The sequence below is a fragment of the Cavia porcellus genome, unplaced genomic scaffold (assembly GCF_034190915.1).
Source record: "Cavia porcellus strain 051 isolate PalLab524CR breed Dunkin Hartley unplaced genomic scaffold, mCavPor4.1 scaffold_18, whole genome shotgun sequence".
Lineage (NCBI taxonomy): Eukaryota > Metazoa > Chordata > Mammalia > Rodentia > Caviidae > Cavia > Cavia porcellus.
Window position 1 is genome coordinate 52,961,645 of NW_026947501.1, and position 22,914 is coordinate 52,984,558.

At 40.1% G+C, this 22,914-nt stretch overlaps 1 protein-coding gene across 1 annotated transcript in view; it reads left to right on the plus strand.

The window, feature by feature from the left end:
• The window catches only part of Tmem131 (transmembrane protein 131), a 168,011-nt gene that overhangs the window by 62,433 nt on the left and 82,664 nt on the right, over window positions 1-22,914 (plus strand). The window contains exons 3-4 of the mRNA XM_003471684.5: window positions 783-823; window positions 14,411-14,479. Coding sequence (XP_003471732.1) covers window positions 783-823; window positions 14,411-14,479 — 110 coding nt within the window. The remainder of the gene's footprint in view (window positions 1-782; window positions 824-14,410; window positions 14,480-22,914) is intronic.

Consider the following 22,914-nt stretch of genomic DNA (forward strand, 5'->3'; position numbering starts at 1 on the left):
TTCTTACTCTTTCAGATCCCTTGTGTTGCATTTAGTGTACAATATAATCCAGACTACTTATCATGGTTTGCAGCCTGGCTCCTGCCTAGCCCTCCCTGCTAGGGAGGCCTGGGTAGACCTGCTTGTGTTTCTTAGACATACTAAGCCGATTCCTTTGCTAGAGCCTTGGCACATGCACTTTTCCTCTATTACCACCCAGGCTGGTCCCACGCCACCCTTTTTCTGTCTTTCAGGTTTTAGTGTAAATATTAACTGTCCAGTCACGCCTTCCCTGTGACATATTAAAGTACATCATGTACTTAGCCTCTTGCACAGCACCTTTGCAATACTTTCTAGATCATTTTTCAGTACCTACTAATGTTGCAGTAGTAGATAACTCTGAGTCCTATCCTGGCTGTGTTCCAAGCTCTTTGACAGCAGGGACCATTGAGTACAAGCATATAGCTCACCATGGACAAGAGATGGGTGGTGAGGGGCACACATGGTCCCACATGGAGTGACCACAAGGGAAACTCTTGTAGGATTCAGATTAAATTTAACAAAATAAATCACACTATTTTGTATTTTTGCTATGTGCATTTAAAACTTTATCCAAATTATTTTCTCGCTTGAATTCCCTAATGGGACCGGTCATTTATGATTTGAAGATCAGCTTTAATCTGAAAATACAAGTATATATTAGATCAAAATTGAAGATACAGTAAAGTATTTTGGATATTCCATATGCATAAAGGTAAAAATCTGATTTTAGAATTTTCATCCTGATTTTCTTTCTTTTACAGACTGAGACAACACTTGGACTCAGTTCATACCAACAGAAAAGGTAAGGCTTATATAGTCAATAAGATAGTAACATACTTTCAGATCCTTTGGGAAGATTCCTGCAATTCTCTCCTTCAACTTTCCTAAGATTTTATTTTAGTTTTTTTGGGGGGTTTTTGATGAATAGGAAATAGCAAATTACAAATTGTATTGTATCTTGTATTTCTAAGTATTATATATGGAAAACCAACTCTCAATCTGAATTTGCTTGTGATACAATTATGTATTATGCCTCTATGGTAGTCACTACTCTGTTGTTTTTATTTGTTTGGTTGGTTGATTGGTTGGTTTTGGTACTGGGGATTGAACCCACAATCTCGCACTGGCTGGTAAGGTGCTGTGCCACTGAGGTATGTCCCTGGCCCAGGACTCCGTTATTATAACACATACCTGAGAGAATCAACTTCTGAAGAGAAAAGGTTTATTTTGGTTCAGTTTTAGACTTTTCAGTTCTTGACAGGTTAGCCCCATTGGTAGCACACCCTGGCAGGAGCACATGGCAGAGCGAAACTGTTTACCTTATCACCACAAAGCCAAGGGAGCACTGGCAGGGGTGGGGTCCCCAGACTCCTTCAGGGTACTCCATCAATGACCAAAATGTCCCACCAGGTCCTGCCTCTTACAGCTTCCAATAGGTCCTCATGAAGACCAGGCTTTCCAGCACAAGGGCTTTCAGGGGACCCTCAAGATCGAAACTGTAACTCTCCCCTGTCACATACAGAAGGCTTTTACTCAGAGCTGACTGTCACCTTACTTTGAAAGAAGAGCATCTCTGTGACTTCTCTTGTGGCCACCTCTACGTTTTATGCTACCCTCACTTCCCAGGGGTCTGCCTGCAGGTCCCTGGAGCAGCTCAGAACTGGGGAATCCAGTCACATGATTCAGAGAAGCTCCTTTGAACATAGCTTCCCTGTGCTGCCAGGGATTTCTTTTACCTCAGGTATTATGAAAATACATACATGCATGTGAATTTTAAAATGCCTTCTGTGTCTCCTCACCCCTAAATTTTCGGCCTTTTTCATCTATCTCCCTCAGAGAAAAGAATAAAAGGAACATAACTGGCCTGCTTCCCTTTCTGTGTCCAGTCATTGCCTGCCCCATTAAGGGAATGGAAGTTTTCTTTAAAATGATCAGTCCCTCCCTCACGGGTTTCCTGTTCACCCCTCAGTTCACTGATTGCTCGCATAAGGCTCCATAGACCTAAGGAGCTGAGCTCAGAAAGCTCAGCACACTGGTGCATTTGCAGCTCTCATTTGCAAGGAAGAGCTGGCCACCCTCAGCTCCTGCTCTCCTGAGTACACCAGTGACAGTAAGAATTCGAGCAGTGGGTTCTCAAGACAGTGAGCCCACTGCATGGGCTGTAAATCTAGTCATTTGACAGTCAGTGTTTTTAGAAGTATGTTTTATTCTGATGAGATGCCTGTTCCTGAAAAGACCAAAATAAATTTATCTTTAAAAATTACTGATAAATAATCTGATGGAATCAGGCAACCAAAGTGGTGGAGGCAACACAAGATGTCCCTGCCCTATCATCACTGCAGTCCCATTTGGATGTTCAGAAGGAGGAAGCATTTCCTCCTCATGGACGTATTACAGTACATCTGTGAAATGCCCCCAGCCTACAAAATGCAGACTGCTTCAGTTGAGAATTTTATTTTGAAAGAAAGATACCAAAAACTCATATGAGTAGGACAATTAAAATTTTACTTCTTCACAGATATAGTGATTGCCACTTTTGCTTTTTTTACTCCAATACATGCAATAGTGATACCTTTTCCATAGTGAACTATCTGTCCTGATACATGTGCACTGTTACCCGTAAATGTCCTGCCTAAATGCTGTCCAGTATTTTTGGTACTAGGACACACTGTCTCCAGGCCCCTGTGAGTCTAGCCTGATAACCTCCTTGACTGGAACATCTAAGAACTCTAGAACTCTCTCATGTGTCTAGAGCCAACGTAGCAGAGACAAAAGCACACCTGTGTACCTTATGCTTCTTCCTTGATCCTTTATACTAGCAGACAGGAAATCAGCTATAGAACTAAGCTGATTTACATTAATGAAGATGATGTTTTCATCTATGGTCAAAATCTTAAATTTAAGTATTTTCTCAGTATGATGAAGAATTTCCATGAACACACAATCATATTCTCAGTTCAGTTTTCACTTACTTAGGATCTTATCTAACAGATTACCCAAGACTTAGAGACACAAAGTTAGGAATTCAGGCAGAGCACAGCAAAGATGGCTTGTCTTTGCTTTGTGATGATCTGGGTCTCAGCTGCTGAAATTTCAGACCAATAAATGATTTGGTGGCTTGAGTGAAGGCTTGGTCATTCATGTTGATGCTAGCATGTTAGCTGGGACTCAGCCGGCTATCACTTGGAATGCCTGTGTGTGGACCTGTCTGAGTAATCTTTTCATATGGGCTGGTTTTTGGGCTTCATTGCAACCTGGTGGCTAGATTCCAGGAGTGAATCTTCCTCCCAGAGACAGGCAGTGAAAATTATATCACCTTTTATGGCCAACACTAGGAAATCATGTTGTTACTTCTGTCATATGTTGTTAGTCAACCAGTAAGTTAAGCTTGCAAGTGTTCAAGACAGAGGCAAAGGAGAAACCTCCACTGATCAAGGGAAGGTTATCAGAATTTGAAGACATATTTTATTTATTTTTTTCTTCTTATTTTAAAAACCAAAAAAAGGATAAAAAGGATGTGAAATTTCTAAACAAAATAATAGGAAATTAACACTAGTTAATATATTGCACATTGTTATCTTCAAAGTAGGTGTTCAGATTACACGATTTAGGCATGAAAAAAATGATTGAACAGGGCTGGGGGGTTAGCTTAGCAGTGTAAGCACCAGCTTGGCAAGCACTAAGTTGTGAGTTTGATCCTGGTGCCAAAAAAAAAAGATTGAGCAATCAAACAGTAAAAGGCACAAACTGTTCTTTTTGATGAACTAATGTAGATTAGTAGTATAATTATCTATCTTATATATATATATATATATGCACACACACATGTATATGCATACGTATACTGTTTTCCTTTCTTTCTTTTCTCCTTTTCCTTGTCCCAATTGTTCTTTCCTTGTGAGCACTTTCTTCCCCTTTCATTTTCATAGTATCTATTGTACATGTTGTATCTTATTTATTCTTTCATTTCTTTTTTATACTAGGGAGGTAATACATGTTTACACATGGAAGTCTGATTTTTTCCACTTGTGAGTATAGTCTCAAGTTGCATCCATGTGTCTATAAAAGTCTTGAGTGTAAGGGGCTGGGGATTTAGCTCAGCGGCGTAAGCGCCTGCCTTATAAGCAGGCAGTCGTGAGTTCAATCCCCAGTACCGATAAAAAGGAAAAAGACCAAAAAAAAAAAAAAAAGTCTTGAGTGTATCCTTCCTTATAGCTGAGTAATACTCCATTGTATAAAAATACTACATCTTTGCTGTCCATTCTGAGGTTGGTGAGCAATTGCTTTGTTTCCAAGAATTAGCTATTACAAATTTGTGCTGCTATAATCATGGGTGCACACATATCACTGTGGCTTGATGTTTTCAGTTCTTCTAGGAACATACCCAGAAGAGGGATAGCTGGATTGAATGGTGTCTCCACTCCTAGTGTTTTAAGGAACCTCTGCACTGATTTAACAGTGGTTGTACCGGTCTGCATTCCCACCAACATTGGAGAAGTGTTCTGTTTTCCCCACAGCCCTGCCAGCATTTGTTACTGGTTGATTTCTTGATGGCAGCCATTCTTTTTGGAGTGAGATGGAATCTCACTGTTTTAATTTGCATTTCTCAAATGATCAGTGATGGTGAACATTTCTTCATGCGTTTATTTGCCATTTGTATTTCTTCATCTGAGAAGTGCATGTTCATCTCAGATGCCCATTTGTGGACTGAGTTTTTGAATTTGAGAGGCCTGTTATGGTTTGTGTCTAGATGTCCCTGCCAAAGCCTCATATGGTCATGGGAGTTGGGCCTTTCAAAGGTGGCTGAAGCTAGCATTTGTGATTGGTTCATGGTCTAGTGCTGGGATTGGCAGTGTGAGTGCTGCACCTGCCCTGGGATAGGTAGCCTGCATATAATATTAGAAGGGAGGGAGAGAGGCTTGCTCCTCCATTTTTGCCCTTTTGCTTTTGTCGCTTCTGGTATCTGCCACAGTCACCATGTTGCCTCTCAACCATGCACCTTGCCTTGGGGGCAGCTGATTGTGGACTAAAACCTCCAGTCACTGTGAGCTGAAGAAACTTTTCCCTCCTTAGGCTTCTTTTTTTAATTCTTTATATGTTCTAGATATAAGTCCTTTGTCTGAGGGACAGTTGGCTAAAATTTTTTTCCATTTTGTGAGTTTTCTTTTCATTCTGTTGGTGATTTTTTTTTTTGATGTGCAAACACTTTTTAATCAGATGAAATCCCAATTATTGATTCTTTGAAGTACTTCCTGTTGGGTCTGCATTTTGTTCATGAACTTTCTGCCTACCCCTGTGTCTTCAAGATTTCTATCTACCTTGTAAAGACACATTTTATAACCAACACACTTTACATTTTGTATGTGTGGTCAGGGCTGTGAATCAGATAAATATTAGTAGCACATAGGTATGCGGTACCCATATGGTACTGAATTAAGGACCAAAACACATCTTAGCTATGCATGCTGTAACAAAATGCCATAGACTGGGCACTTCACTAGCATAGACATTTATGTATTTGTCTTAGTTCTCGAGGCAGAGAACTATAAGATTAAGGTTTTTGACTGACTTCCTTCCTGATGAGAGCTCTGTTCCTGGCTTGTTCTTTTCTTGTTATGCCCTCACAGGTGAGGAAGGAGAGAAGGATGAGAAAGCAGGTGAGAAGGAGGGCCAGAGACATATAGACACACACAGAACACAGGGAGGGAGGCAGAGAGTGCTCTAATGTCTCTTATAATGGCACTAATCCCATCATGAAGACCCCACCTCCTGCCCTCATCTACACCCAGGTACCTCTCAAGAGCCTCACCTACACATGCCATCACACTGGGCTGTTTGGGCCTTCAATTGGAGTTTTGGAGGGACATAGCTCATTGTAACATGCAAATCCAGATTTAGATTCTGGCTTGTCAGCTAGAAACTAAAGAGATATATTTATTCATCACCCTTAATAAGTCATTTTAAAACACCTAAGGCGTGGAAAAACAAATATAGTATCCATATTTATCTGATACATGATAATCAGTATCCATAGTTACCTGGCGCATAGCTCTACACTTAAAGAATTTACCTATTTTTTTTTAATATGTGATTTGATGCTGCACATTCTGGACATTGTCATAACTCTCATTTTAGTAGTTATAACTTTAATGAAAATGTTTATGTAAAATAGAACAAAGTAAAATATAGAATTAAATATGTCTAGTTGTGTAACAACAGACATTATAAATTTTTTTCAGTTCAAAAATAAACTACTGTATATGTCAGAATTTGGATTTGAGTTTGAAAATTTAAAATGAAGCCTGTCCTATAGTCAGAAATATAGTTACAAGAGACCATAAGCATCTTGTTGAGCCCCCTTGCTGGACATATTAAGGAACCAGAGATCTACGACCTAAGGGGTGTTAACAGTGGCAAAGTTAGAGTGGCCAGAATGTGTTATCTTCTGGTGCCAGCCCAGTGTGTCGTTTTGTTCATCTAGTCCTGTATCAGGTACGGAATCTTCCAGCATTCACTGTATTTTCTCTGTGAGCCAATATTCAGCAAGGCGAATATGGTGCAAGAATGAGAAGAGAAGGGTTGTGAAGTAGAGAAACCCATGAAACCTGTGGAAGGCAAATTGCAGTGACCGAGGACACCCGCCTGGTAGGAAAGAATGTTGGTGAGAGAGGTACAAGGCCTGCTGTCAGTTTCTAGAGAACATGCTTATGCTGCCATTACCCATTCCCTTCCATTCTTCAGAGTCTGGACAGAGAGGGAAGAAAGCACTTCTGATGCGATCCTAAAGCAAATGTTGATTGGCTAGACACAGTCCACTTTGGGAGAGCAGTGCATTTGAAGAGTGTTGTAATCAGACACTCTGTGCCTCAGGCTTCAGTTGTACAGGGTCACGGCATGTAAAGCACATGTGTTCCACATCTCTGTCATCAAAACAATCCGCAGGTCCTGTGTCACAGCCAAGATGAAGATTGGCTTCTGGCTCCAGCACCTAGTCTCTTTGCCCTGGACTGTGCTGCCTCCACTAGTCTTTCCAATAGGGTATTCCAGTGCATTGGAAACTATTTCTCCATCTGTCTCTCACTTCCTTGTATTCCCCAAATGGACAGTTCACTGGCCGTCCTCCAGCTTGTGCAGTAAGGCAATAGGTTGAGCCCTGGGCTATCCCGTTCTACCTGTTTATGATCTGTAAGTCAGAACTCTGATTTTGTTCATGAAATGTAACCTGCTAGGAATTTATAGCATATAAAGCTTACGTAATGGGATGATCCTCTAGTAGTAGAGTGAGTGGTAGCGATGCAAGGCAATGGCTACCGTTTGTTCATCATTGTTCCACCACCCGTCATTATCCTCCACTTTAGTTTTGGGGTAAACCTGGCTTTAAGACATTCTGAAAAGGAAAGAGCCGATGCTTTTACAAACTGAGGATTGTGGGTGATCCATGAAAAATAAAAATTTTCAGGATACCCTTTTCTGTACTCCAGTCTTCTGGCTCACTCTATAATTTATTTAAATGTGATTATTAATTACATGAAAATATTCTTGTTTTAAAGGGCACTGGTTGCATAATGAATGGTGGAGGATGGCATATAACATCAGAATATAACAATGGGTACTAGTAGTAATATGTCATGACATGAAACCACCTTTTATGGGTAGTCTCTTCTTAGTGTGTGGTACCCTGTGGTGGGAAATTTGGAATCACACACCTGACTTCTTTGCTCACAAGCTCTGTGACATTGAGGAAAATCTGAGAAAGATTTTTACTTAACTGTTCTGAGCATGATTTTTATCTACAAACTGGGGAAGGTGACTTCTCTGTCCTGATACATGTGATACAAAGTTATGCAATTGTATAAGGTTGTTTTCAGGGTCAACTAGAGATACTAGTAGCTTGCAAACTTTAAAACATGATACAATGAAGTTTTGAGTGTTTGCTAATTTGTTCATGTAGTGGTTCAGCAAATACATACTGGGAACCATATGGACACCAGACATTATACAATTGGTGATTATTTATCATATACATAATCTATTACTGTGTAACTTACCCAAAACCTAGCTGGCCTGAAGCAACAGACACTTATCATCTTTCAGTTTGTGTAAGTGGGGAATTTAGAGTGGCATAGCTAAGCAGTGGTGGTCCAACATCTCTGGTAAGATTGCAGTCAAGATACCATCCACAGCTATGGTCACCTGCAGGCCTAGGCCTGGAAGATGCTGGCAAAGCCTTCACTTCCTTCCTGGCTGATGGCCTTCGGTCACGTCAGGTGGAATCTATAGTGTCCTCAGATCATTGCAGCTGGTATCCCCCAAAGAAGGTGATCCAAGAGGAAGCCACAGAACCTTTGTCACTGAAGTCATGCCCCATCACCTCTACCGTAGTCTGTTAATGAGAAGGAGATTAACCCCTACCTTTTGAAGATAGGTGTGTCACACAATTTGAAGATACATTCTAAAACTGCCACAGTGCTGGATGTTTGGGCAAGTTAGTCAAAACTTTTGCCGTGGTGAAACATGTGTTCTAATGGACAAGGCAGACAATAAACTGCCAAGTAAGTAAACACAACAGTTAGAGAAAATGCAGACAGAGGGAACCCATTGTGTCTTTATGTTGGGTGTTAGGGAGGACTGCTAAACTAATGTGTGTGCTTCCTTCATGCAAGGAATGCATTTCAGACAAAGTAGTAGTGCAAAGCCTTACATTGGGAGAAATTCTGTTTTATTGTTACTAGAGCTGGACATCTTGGTGGAACCTGTTTAAAGAAAATGGTATCTCTGAGAAACATAGGCAGAAAGGATGTGTATATGTGTTTGAGTGTGTGGGTATGTGTGTCAGTACCTGGAAGAACCAAGGCCTTCTGGTCTTTAAGTTTTCTAGTATCTTTCTCTTACCACCTGGAAAATAAGCCATAAAAAATAGACCTACCAATTAGAGTACAGAATTTGTTTAGAGTCCCTTTTTTCTGTAGTGAGTGCATATTGTCAAAATACTGTATCCTGCATTTACATGGCTTTCAGGTTCTTCGCTTTGCTCTCCATGCAGCTGCTTTCTGGGTGCCTCTGCTTACCCCATCTTCATTGTGGTTGTACCACTTTCCTTAGGCCTTTCCAACAGAATCTGTTAGTTTTAAACTTTAGCTAACCTAATGGGTCATAAATTCTGTCGCAGCAGTTTTAGTTTGTGTTTCTCTAATTATGAGTGAGATTAACCATCTCTTCATTTATTTTAGGATTATGCTTATATTTCTTTTGATGTCTTTTTTATCCATTTTAATAGGACATTTGATCTTTATTACATTTTTAAGGATCTTTTTAAGAGATATTCTGTGTTACAAGTATCTTTTCTTCATTAGACAGTAGTCCTTTAGTTTTTTTGTTTTTGTTGGTTTTTTTTTTTTTGGTACCGGGGATCGAACTCAAGACTACTCACTTGCCAGGCAGGCGCTATGCCACTGAGCTAAATCTCTGGCCCAGTAGCCCTTTAGTTTTGGTCGGGGGGGGGGGGACACATTTATAAGAAACAAGTATGTTAAGGGGCAAAGGTTGCACTAACCCTGAAAAGGCTGCAGTGGTTGTATTAATATCAGACAGCAGACTTTCACACAGAGACTGTTATCAGAGATAAGGGGAGACTTTACAATTATGAAGGAGGCAATCTGTTGGGAAGTTCTAACAACCCCAAATCTGGGTAAGGGCTTGTCAGAGCTTCAGAATACATAAAGAAAAATGAACAGAATTGAAGAAGAAAATACACAAATCTGCAGTTAACAGTAAAAGATTTCAGCATGTATCTGTCAACAACTGATAAAATAGATAGAAAAATCAGTAATCATATAGATTTTAACATCACTGAATCAGTTTGACTTGATAAATATTAAACACTACACTCATGGCAGCCGATTTTACAGATTACGTTCTGATCACTACAGAATTAAAAGTCACTAACAAGGAAAATCTAGACATTGGAAATAATAGAAACTTTCAAATAAGTACTCATGGGTGAAAAAAGAAATCATACAGGAAATCTGAACAAAAATAAAACATATCTTAGTCTGCTTGAGTTGGGCTACCGTAACAAAATACTATATGCTGAGTCCTTCCACAGAGGATGCTTGGTTTCTTACAATTCTGGAGGTTGGAATCTGAGATGAGACACCAGTGTGATCTCTTTCCAAAGAAGCCTCTCTTCTCTTGTTGGCTCATAGGCAGTGGCTGTTGTACGGTATATTCACATCACCTCGTTGTACACGCTGAGTGTGCTGTCTCTTTGCAAGGATCCTAAAGAGCCCCCATCCTCAGGACCTCGTTTAATCTTAATTACCTCTTCTGTGGGCCCTCGCACCAAATGCAGTCAGTCATACATATAAATTCAACATATGGGTATGGTTGCGGGTGAGAAGTGGGGGTAAGCACACAATTCAGTTCATAGAACAACATACCAAGTTTTCTGAAATTTAATTAAAATAGTACTTAGATGGAAATTTAAAGACTAGAAGAAAAATTTTAAAATCAGCAATACACTTTTCCAATACAGAAAAAGAACATCAATTTAACCTCAAGCTAAAAAGTAAGAAGAAAATACAGACTTCTTAAAATCAATTAAATAAAAAATGGAAAAATAACATATCAGTAATAAAAACTAACTATAAAGCATAATACAATGAATATATCTCAACTTAGCTTCGTTAAGAAAATACCAAAAAAAAAAAAAAATTCAGTGATGAAACAAACATCTTATAGACATTCAAAGATTAGTAAGAAATGTTATCGATCATTTTATTCCAACAGATTTGGAAATCTTAGGATAAAGTAGACAAATTCTTTGAAAGATTCAAAATAAACCAAAAGAGAAATAAAAACTAGAAATTTTCCTTGTATCTGGTAAAGACATACAGTTTTAAGCCATCGCACAATAAAAACTGCCAGCCTGTATTTCTTAACTGGTAAATCCTGTCACGTACGTTACAGAGAAATACTGCTACTCTTCAGACTCTTCCAGAAAAGGAGAAAGCTGCTTTCTCAACATATTTTAAGAGATAACCATTGCATGCATTACAAGAGGACTTGAGATTATATCACTGTGAACATATATCTAGAAATCCTTAACAAAATATTAGTAACTTGAATTTAGAAACATGTAAGAGAGATGGTACATCACGACCAGAAGAGGTTTATCTCAGGAATGCAAAGACTGATGAAAATTTGAAAGACAACCAGTATACTTTTCTCCAGGTGACAAAATTAAGGGGAATAACGATTTGAGTAGATGTAGAAAAAAAAAGTGAAAAAAACTAGCATCTATATAAAATGCTCAACAGACAGACACTGAAGAAAATTTCTCCAGTCTGATAAAGAACATCCACGGAAAAGTGACAGCACATAGTTGATGAAGACTGTGTGTCCTGTAAGGTTGAGAAAGTGGCTCTTCATCAAATGTTGTACTGTATGTAGTAATCGTTACATGCATAGTAACAAATGAGAGGCATTAGATTGGAAAGAAAGAGTTTGTATACAAATAACATGATGTACACTTGAATATATCTAATGAGAAACAGTAAATGAATTCAGCAAGAGCAAAAGATACATACTAATCAGAAATAACTTCAGCTTCTTTAAATTGCGTATATTAGGTATTTGGTCCCATAATAAAAAGCTATTACAAATAGTATCAAAAACATATACTTTGAGAAAATTTTTACAAGAATGTAGTGAGATCTGTATGTTAAAACATAAGTACTACTCATAGTAAAGTCCTAGATATTTTGAGACAGATGATGTGTTCATAGATTGGCAAATTGTTATAGTATTCATTGTCTCCAGATAGATTTGTATGGATTTGTATGATTTCAATTAAAATTTCAACAGATAATTTTTGTAGAAAGTGACAAGCTGGCTTTCAAATTTATATAGAACTGTTCATCGCCTAGAGTAGTCCAAATAAATTTTGGAAAGAATGACCAAACTGTAGAACATAAACCTTCTGTTTTGTAAACCTATTTTACATTTTTTTCCCAACTTACTTTTCAGTATTACTCATTTGTAAACATTTGCTTTCTATTTATAAAGCACAAAACAATGCCAGGTATAAACACCATAGCACCATTTACAGCAGCTCTGGACACATGACAGCTACATGATTACATTTTTGGTTTTGTTAAACAATTATTATACCTTGTTCAGCATGGGTTGGCCCACACAAATATTCTTTGGGTTCTTACTCTGTTCTTTAGATATGCTGTTGTTTTGGAAATATTTATTTATGAGAGAACCATCTTTCCCCTTAGAGTCTGTGAGCATGATGTGCATGTCAGAGTCACAATTGCTGGGCATCATATCTGTGGAGCATTTTACAAAAGGCCTAGCACAAGGCATTAAAAAGAAAACAAGATCTAAGAACTTAAAAGGAAAAAACAGAATTGTTACTATGTTTTGTTGCAGATGATTTGTCTTCAGGGATCATCCAAATACGCACATTTTAGCCAGTACATACAGTAACCGTGAAAACATCTTAGAAGCTAGACAAACTTAGAATTAAACTCACCAGAGTGACTGAATATCAGACCATTACATGTAAGCCAGTAATTTTGCTCATAGAAGTAGTAGTCATGTATAGTCTAGCTACATATTTGGTACCTTGGTCTAGATTAGACACTTCAAATGTAAGCGTGTAAAACTTGAACATCTTTCCCCATCTACCCCTCCCTACTTCCAACCGACTCTTCCTATGTCACAATTGTGTGTCCGGTCAAAATCTCATAACTCATTGTTAATTCCTCTTTTTCCCTTATAGTTCAAAATCAGTCCACCAGTATAACCTGTTGTGTTTAAATTCAGATATATTCAGAAGGCAGCACTTGTCACCACCCTCCCTTGTGGTCACCAAGTCCATAGCTACCTTCACCTCTTAGGCGGATTCCCCATAGCACTTCCCTGTTTCTACTCCTGGACTCCTATAATCTGTTCCTCACACAATGGCCAGAATTAGCCTTTTAAAATGCATCAGATCCTGTTACCTCTTGTTCACAACACTGGAGGGGCTTTGTTACATTAGAATAAAATCCACACTCCTGTAAGTAGTTCTGTCCTTTGGACTCACTGTTCTTCTTCCTTCTCCTCTCCCTCTTCCTCCTCTTTCCCTTCTCTCTCCCTGGTACTGTGATCCTTTGCACAATGAACTCTTGATTCTCAACCTCCTTTGTACCTCTAGCATCTAACTGTCCATGTTTGTATATGGGGAATAAATAACTTAGATGATTAAATTATATACTCTATTTCATTTTCCTTGATCTGATTAAGATTTTATATGAGTTTAACACTTAAAACAGACAAACTGCACAATATCGCTTGTTCAAAGGAGAAGAGTATCTTCATTCTGTCATGTTTAAGGGCAGAAAGCAAGGAGGAAAGGTTGTGTACCTCCAGCTATATATCTTGCAGCTATATCTGTGTTGTAAGGAACTGTGCTTTTGTATCCCATTGTTTAGTTTGATACTTTTGGGAAAATTTGTGTGTAATTTTTTCTTTGTCTAGGTTTTTCATCTTTTGTGTTCAACATATGTAGAAAGAGAGATTATCAAGCAGCAGAGAGAAATACTCAATCAGTAGAGCTAAACACGTTTGAAATTTATTACTTTTAGCTCAGTTATTCCACTACTTAGACTATTTCATCTTTATAGAATTGAATTAAAGCTAAATTTCCTATATATTGTGAATGTTGTTTATTCCCTAATGTATTTTCTATATCCTGAATGAAATTACAATGTCATTAAGAAGCTTGTGTTTTTGAGAGTTGTGACAGTGATGGAAATAAAGTAGTCTTACAAGTAGATCTTTCTCTGATACCATTTCTTAAAACAAAAAGGCCAAAACCTGTTCTTCTCAAACTTGTTAATAGCTGACTGAATTTCTAATTTCTCAGCGTGTAAAGAGATGGCTATAGTTGTGTGAGTTCCCGCTGTCCCCAAAGGTCATTGACACTTTACATCAGTGTTCCATAGGGATGATGGCTATGATATGCTGTGAGAAACCTGTTTCCCTGAGAAGTCCAGTGTCACGTAAGCTAATGGAAATGCTGCTCAGATTTCTGGGGCAAAGCACCATAGATCAGTGTGTTCTAAGCAAATAAATATTTCAGTTCTTGGAAATTTCTACCCCAGAGTTCAGTTTCACATACTGTGAATAAAAAGTTCTTTTTCTTGCCATTTTTAGAAATACAGCATTCATTGGTTTCCTTTAGGAAAAAAAAAACTAATGCACATTCTACAGTACACCCCAGTTTTCTTAAAAGTATCTTTCTTGTGACAGAAGTCAAGAGGCTGACTACAGTGGGAGGAAATTTATGCTTGGAAATTTCTTAATTTCGTCTTATACTCTCTTCTTTTACTTCCAGTGTATCTCTGTACCGGGGTAATTGCAGGCCCATACGATTTGAGCCACCAATGCTGGATTTCCATGAACAGTAAGTTAAGGCTTTTGCACTATGTTTTCTATTTAATGATTATAAGTATTTTTGCATGCATTTGTCATGTCTTTTGCCTCTATTTTCTATGGGAAAACAGATGATGTTGAATCTCAGTCAAAAGTGTTAGGTGTCTATGTAAGTGTCTAATATAATAATACTGATTTCTAAAATTTGAAAAATAACCACATGTTGTACTCTCAGGTTCTGAGACTCTTACCTTTAGAACTCATACATTCACTATCTATTAAAGTACAAGCTTAGCCAGGCACGCTGGCACATGTTCGTAATCCAGCTATTCAAGTGACTGAAGCTGAGACTAAAGGATTTTAAGTTTGAGCCTTGCCTACGCAACACAGAGTAAACCTGCCTCAAAAAATAAAAATATAAGGGGCTGGGGATTTAGCTCAGTGGCATAAGCGCCTGCTTTACAACCCAGGTAGTCATGAGTTCAATCCCCGGTACTGATAAAAAGGGAAAAGAAAAATAAATTAATAATAAAATTTAAAAAATACATATAAATCAATAAAGTGTAAGTTTTTATGCATAAATAGATAGTATTATCACCAAGCTAGAATGGCAGACAAAAGCAGATGCTCCAGACAAATGCAGTCCAAAAGCAGAATTGCTTCCTCAAACCACACCCTCTCATGGACTCAGGTTTCACTTACCTTAGTGATTCAGGAAAAAACATGTTTTTACCCTGCTAGGCCCCTACCCGACTTCAGGTGAAGGGGAGAGCATTGTAAAGCATGTAGCCGCTAGAACAGAGCCACTCTGGTAAGTAAGCAGAATACGAGAATTTTTAAAGGGACAGAAGAAAGCTGTATGGACAGCAGCTCTGATTAAAATCTCTGATAGGAAATCATGAAGTTGTGATTTTGGTTATAAATGTTGTGTATGTGCATGTGGTGATGTTTTTATTGAGATGTGATTAATTTGTGCAGTTTTACCTCTTTTCTCCTCATTAATGTAAGTAATTCTCTATGGTATAAACCTGTCCTAGCCAGGTGGGGTGGCACACACCTGTAATCCCAGCACTCAGGAGGCTGAGGCAGGAGGCTATCTGAGTTCAGGGCCAGTCTGGGCTACATAGCAAGACCGTGTCTCAAAGGTAGGGGAAGGGGCGAGAAAAATCCCTTCTCTAGGCCAGATTGATTAACACGGCAAAACTGATTGAGATTTTTCTCTTTTACTACCAATACATGTCTACTATAGTAAACTTAAAAAATACTTATGCAGGAAAAGAAGAAAGTAAAACACTGATAATCCAGCCACCCCAAAACATTAAATTTGAGCTTTTATCCTGAGTCCTTTTTCTGTGCATCTGTGCTTATTAAATATTTACAGAAACATAGCTTTATATTCTGAACATAGTACTTTATAACCTGCTTTTTAAATTTAATATGTTGTATGTTTTAAAAACTCTATTGAATTTCCTGCCACTTTATTTCATTGTATTAAAGAACATCAAATTGTGTGGTTATATTCCATTTGTTAAATTCATTATTTTAAATGTTTTGTTCTTGTAAGTTACACTGAAATTATGATTGAAACAGAACCATGACCACTGCCTCAGGATAGAGCCTAATGAAAGGGTACGCAGAATATTAAGTTCTTAGTTAACCGTTAGGCTACAGAATAATTTGGTCTCACAAGCAAGGGGCAACTGTTGGGAATCATAGAATCGGTCTGTGACTGGAGAGGAATTAAGCAGGGTTTCTCCTGCAAACTGATGCTGGTCGTGGGGAAGCTGAAATTGAGCTGAGCAATTCTGAAGGTGTGTACAAGGACAGGCGCACCCCAGGACAGCACGCTCGGGGCAGGCAACCCACGGGGGGAGCAGCTCCCTGAAACAGCTCCAGAATAGTGGGAACAAGCAAAAGGAAGGTTGTTTCCCCCACCCCAAATTCATTCACATGTTGAACCCTTATATCCAGCATGATGGGGGAAGGGGGAGCTGTCAGGTGATTAGGTCGAGACACAGAACCCTCATGAATGGGGTTAGTACCCTCATGAAGATGCCCACGTAGCTGCCTTTCCTTTTGCACACAGCAAGAAGGCACCATCTATAAACCAGAAACAAGGGCCCTCGCCAGAACCCAGACCTACGGCGCCCGGGTCTCAAAGCCCCCCACTAATAAACTACGAAAACTGTTTCTACTGTTTGTGAGCCACCCTGATGTTTTAGTTACAGCTGCCTGAAAAAACTCACACATTATTCAGCTATTATTTAAAACTTTCTTTGCAGTCGGTCTAAGGACACTAACTAAACTGTATGGTGTTTTATTTCCCAAAAGTAAAAATGGGTCTGTAGAAGGCAGTGCACACTCGAGTTTGTTAAGGTTCAACTGGAGGAGCAGAGCCAACTAGAGACTGCCAGTGTGTGTCCGAGTGTGTGGATGGGGATGTGACCTTGGGATGGGGACTCAGCATATGTGCTTGTGGGAACGGTGGAGCAAGCGCCAGTTTAATTGTTGGGTAGGCAGTGAGAATGAGAAGATGGTGAGCAAGCACAGGCTGGAGCCCTCAGGGAGGACCCTGAGGAAGAAACCACTGTAGTCCAGCGGCTGTGTGGAGGCTTTCAGCTCACACAAGGCCTCACAGCTCTTTGAAAGCTCTCTAGGTGATTGGCAGGCCACCTAGAATAATAAGCTCCCTTTTGATTAGCTTCAAGTCAAATGACTGGGTGCTTTAATTATGCTGCGAAGTCCCTCCTAGCCGCGGCTAGATTAGGGTTTGAGTAAATAAGCGGAAAAAGGTTCACATGAATGAGCACCTGAGAGTTGCTGCGCCCTTCTGTCTCCCCGCTCTCAGGAGGTAATTCACTCACAGCGCACGCCAGCTAAGAACACACTTGAAAGGCATCCTGAGGGCTGTAGGTAGTATGGGTCTGCAAAGTCAGTGCCACAGAGCCACCAGGTCCTTATCATTTGCTTAACATTTCTCCCCTTCTTCTTTTAGTAAAACTTCATGTTTCCCTATTTATCCAGCTGTTAGGAAAAGGGGCCTCATCCCTAAGCTCAGGTGAAAATCCTGATTAAGTCCATTTGTGTTTGTGATGGGCAGCCTACTGTGGGCTTATAGGGGAAGAGTTTCCTGCTGGCAGGGACACAAGATGTGATGCCTGGAGTGCTGTGGCAGCCATCCTGCCGTCAGGAAGGGCATGCGGGGCGAGTCTGAGGGACATGGAGCAGTGGGAAAATGGGAAGAACCCCCATCTGTGGCTGCAGTGGTGAGCTGCCCTCCCTGCATTGTTGGGTGGTGTTTACTTTCTTGATCTTGTGTAGAGTCTAAGACACTGCACCCCTCTTCCTCCCCCTCAGGCCTTTCCCCTGCCGCCACTCTTGTGACCCACTCTGTATTTTCCTCCTGTGTCTGAGGCCATTCTTTCTTAGACTTTATTTTTCTCTTTCCAGTGTCTGTACAACCTCTTTCCTCACCTGTCTGAACCCAACTCCACACTTTCTCATCAGATGGTCTCTCCCAAGCAGGTCTGAAAAATGACCTGAGACAAAGGAAGGGCCCTGGCGTGGCTGTGGCTGGGAGGGAGGATGCCGGGGGAGTCTTGCCACAGCTTGAATCTAACTGACTCCCAGAGAGTATGCGGCCTTTTATTAGCTTGCCCAGATATGGGGTGGAAGGCAGTGAGGGGGTAAAAGTGGGGCCTCAGACTTGCCAGTGACTAAATGGCAAAGTGGATTTAAGATTCTTTACTAAAATCTTTTCAGGAGTTCAGGTGTTTTAGGAAGGATAGAAGATGCTCCCCACATCTTTCTAGACCCCCCCCCCGTACTGGCCCTCACATTACCTTGGTCACCCCCACTGTCCTCCGAAAAATAGTCCTCCCTTTGTTTTCATCTTTTTGTTGAAATCGTTCTTTAGTCCTACCTCGTATTTCCTCTCCATCTTCCCCTCCTCTGTTCCTCCCCATCCTCCCAGTCCACTGCAGCATCCACCTGCCCTTCTTTGTGCCAGTGCTTTTAAATATTTTTCTGTTTCCATAACAACTCCTTTTTTCAAGCATTATGGCAGACTGTAAAAGATGCTTGGGTAGGAACTTGGTTTACCAAATTCTTTGTTTTATACAACTGTTAAATGCAGAAAATCTTCATTCCAAGTCTAAAGTCTAAAATGGCTACATAGTGGCATTAAAGATGGATGTTGTAAAGATAGTCACTAAAAATGGAAGTCTTTACTGTTAAATTCAGTTTGTGAAAGGTGTTTGACTTTCTGGAATTTTAAGGAATCAAATAGGCCCTCCATTTTTAGGAAATGTTAGGTTTTTAATTTCAAATGACCCAGTGTTTTGTGAGAGCACTCCCATCAGTGTGTGTTAGAGAAGCCCGCAGGATTTTGAGATAATTGAGAGGTATGAAGTGCTGCATATTGATTTGGTCCAACTTCCTGTCAAAAGCTGTGTCTAACAGAATGCTGTGTCACTGTCATTCATGTGCTTTGTCGGGGGCAGTTACTCAGCTGTGTGCCCGCATTGCAGTGTCTTCTCAGTGTGATGTAGGAAACTTGCCATTGACCACAGAATTGCAGCTTTTTTCCAGGCTGACCTCTAATTCATAGCTACTTTCTTCCTCATCCTTTTGCGTCCTGACTCTTTTTGAATAAGGACAGTTACTGCTGAGTTTTGCTGCAGCACCACAGAAAGCAGCTGTCACTTGCTGTAGCCCTTTCATCTATAAATACTTCATGGGCCCCTTTGGCCCTCGTTCTGTCTTTGGCACAGCCTCCAGTGGAAACAAACAGAACCAGCACTGGCAGGCATCTGGAAATCTTTATAATTTTACCTGTTTGCCAAGCAGGTCACAATATAGGTATGTTACCCTTCTCTGAGATGGTTCACTTGTACCAGTGTGGCCAGGGCCTTGTCTCTGAGTCCTAGAAAAAAGGGCAAGGCCAGCCTCTGCAGTGCTGCAAAGTAGGAATTCTCATCCACCCGTACTTCTGAGCTCCTGGAACCCAAAGTCCTCTCTGCAGCAGGCCATCCAGCTGCCACCCTGTCTTTCAGAAAGATCCCTCAAAGCACCTGTGCATCTTCTACCCTACCTTCGTTACCCTTGCAGAGACTGACCATACTGAAGTAGCACAAGGAACATAAAGAACAAATTTAGAGGTTGATGACCTGACATTGCCAGTTGGCCTGCGGTCTGTTTAAACTGTGAAGGAGCTACCGGGGATTGAACTCAGAGCCTTTGCAGTGAGCTGCATCTCTAGTCCTTTTTTCTTTTTTTGGTCTTTTTTTATTTTTTCGGTACCGGGGATCGAACTCACAACCTCCTGCTTGCAAGGCAGGTGCTTATGCCACTGAGCTAAACCTCCAGCCCCTCTCCAGTCCTTTTTAAACATTAATTAATTAATTATTTCAGACAAGGTCTTGCTAAGTTACCCAGGTAGGACTGAAACTTGCATTCTTGCACCCTCAGTCTTCCAAAGAGCTGAGATTACAGGTGTGAGCCACTGTGCCCGGCTAAAGAATTTTTTTAAAGAATGTACCTAGCTGGTGAACCTCCAAGATATAAGGAGGATGTTTTTATTTCTGCACTCTTCTTACACTTCTGTACAAAGCTTAGGGAAGAACTGTTTGTCTTCTACGTTGTATTCTGTTCATACAGCTTCTTCCTGAAGCCTCATGGTCCCTCTGGATAGTCAAGGTCCCTCTGGGTAGTCAAGGTCCCTCTGGGTCCATATCTGCTCCCGTTTCATGGGCCTCCGTCCCCATCCCGGCTCAGTGAGCCCCATCCCGGCTTAGTGATACTAAGGGATGTAATCTCCACCATGGCTGAGAGGACCTCAGCAGGCTGGGCACTCAGCTTCCTGCTTCCTAACCCCGCTTGTGTCTTTCAAGCTTTACCTCTCTGTCACTGTCTCAGGACCCAATCCTGCTTTCACTACACCTCTGGCTAGACCTTAAACCGTGGGATTGCTGTGGACCGCATGGTTTGGCTTCAGCCCAGGTTTTTGCTTCTCTGTGTAAAGCAGAGAGACGTTTTGTGGATTCCCAGGTCTCAGGGATGCTTCTGGGCATAGCTTTCCCATTCTTGCGAGGTGGTGGCTGCTGTAGCCTTCAGAAAACATGACTTGGTTGAGACTTGAGAAGCTTCAGAACGTAGCTGACCTCTGAACAGCCAGACTTTTTGTGGGCATTGTAATGAAACTCTCCAAGGCCTGTAAAATAAAGCAGCGCCAGCTGTTACCCAAACATAAGGAAAATGCATTAAGTGTTTACAAGAGACAGTGAAAGTTCTTGCTTATACAATTGCTGGACCCTGTGCATGTGTTTTAGGCAATATGGAAAGAAACAAGTTATTCCATTCCAGAAAAGGGAGAAAATACGGAGTCTTAAAATTTAACTGCGGCTGAAGCTACCAAAGAAAGGAGAAAGTAGGGGTCAGTTGTTTTTTACTTTGAGTTACACGATTCAGAATATGAAAATCAAATGAAGTATGTGACCGTATTCAGAGTCAGATTGACTGCATGAAATTCTGGCCAGTTTTTTATTTAGGAGTTTTCTCAAAGAAGAATTCCTAATAAGGAAGTTAGACAGGCTTATAATGAAACAGGATAAAATGTTACTTGGACAGTTAGCTACACTTGGAGGTTGTTTATCATAATAGTTATCTAATGAGTTAACCAATATACTATTTATAAATAGATTTTTTTCACATAATTTTCAGATTGAGAATATCAGTATACACAGGGCTCAAGAGATTTGATGGTTACATAATCAACCACAGAAATAAAGTAGCATTATTCTAATATTGGCCTTAACTGTCACATCTCAGCAAACTCCTTTCACACTGGCCCCTAAGGAAGTAGGTCCTACAACAAAGCCATCTTTATTGACCTCTGCTTACTCGATGTTTATTCCATTTCTATATGGTGCTTAACAGTTGTGGAGTAGTGTATTCAGGGTATTTTCATTACTATAACTTTACCATTACCTATTTTTCCTTTTGTGCATGAAGTATACGCACACTGAAAAATGTGTAAGTCGTGTATATAGCTTTGCATGCGTTTCACAGCTTGAGAAATGGAATACTTGTCAGCACCTAGACACCATTCTGTCCTGCTTCCTGGCCAGTCTCATTTTCTCCTCAGAACTCACTATGCTAAATTTTTAAAATCATTTCTAAATTTTCTTTACAGTTATATTGCCTATGTATATATCAATAAATAATTTATCAGTTTTGCCTGGTTTTGCACTAACTTGCCTAGATTTTTATATTGAAATCTTTAAACCTCTTAAAAAAAATAAAAAGTCAAGAAATCGATTCTTGTATAACTCGTTAGCTTCGTAACTTTGTGTATCAACAGACTGCACTCCGTGTGTGCCTGTGTAGGTAGTCCAGACCGCCACTATTGTTTTCAGTGGCCCCTAGATTTAGGTAAAATAGAAACTCTTCCATCAGGCAGCCCTCTGCAAAGTCAAACCTTTGGACATGTGGCCTGATCTTCTTTCTCCTCTCCACAAGAACCCAGGATTTGGGTTTTTGGTTTTTTTCCACCTCATTGTGCAACTTGGCAGAAACAGAAGCTCTAGAGAGTTGGTGCCACAGATTTTCCTACCAGCCTTAATGTGGCTGGTTTTGTGTTCACCTCAGGTTAAAAAAAAGAGCCTCGTAACTAGTCTGGCTTTCTCATGGAAGGAGTTTTCCTGTGGATTGTAAATTGGTGTCTGAGTGGGATAAGGCGGTCCAGATCTTCCTATGCTACCAGTTTGCTGGCATCTCCTCCAACCCCTGGTGTCATCATTGCTTTGTTAAGTTTTGTTGTAACACAGTCATGCCCATTCATTTACATTTTGGCTATAGAAACAAGAAATAGAAAATCTGCATAGAAGTTTATAACAAGTAAAGAGTTTTAACTCATTACCAGAAGCTTCTCAGGATGCAACTCTTGGCGTACTTAGCTTTAGTGATAGATTTTAGTGCCAGCCATTCACTGACTCTTCCAAAGAGGAGAAGGAAAAACACTTCCCAACTCCATTTCAGGTATTACTCAGATATCAGAAATAGACAAAAATAGTACAAGAAAAACAAACCATTACACACAAATACCTCTTGTGGACATAGGTTCAAAAATCCTCCATAGGGCAGTAATGGTGGCACATACCTGTAATTCCAGCACTCTGGGAGGCTGAGGCAGGAAAATCACAAGTTCTGTCCATCCCTGGGCAACTTGCTGAGACCCTGTCTCAAAATAAAATTAATAAAAAAGGGGGTAGGCATGTAGCCCAGGGCAAAGTCACCCTGAGTTCAAGCCCAATAACACAAAAACCAAGAGAGAATGAGAGAAAAAAGGAAGAGAAGAAAGAAAAAAGCCTCCACAAATTACTAATGAACAGAATCAGCAACATATAAAAATGATTATACACCGTTATGGTATAAATCCATGTACCCTAAAAACTCTTACGCATTCTT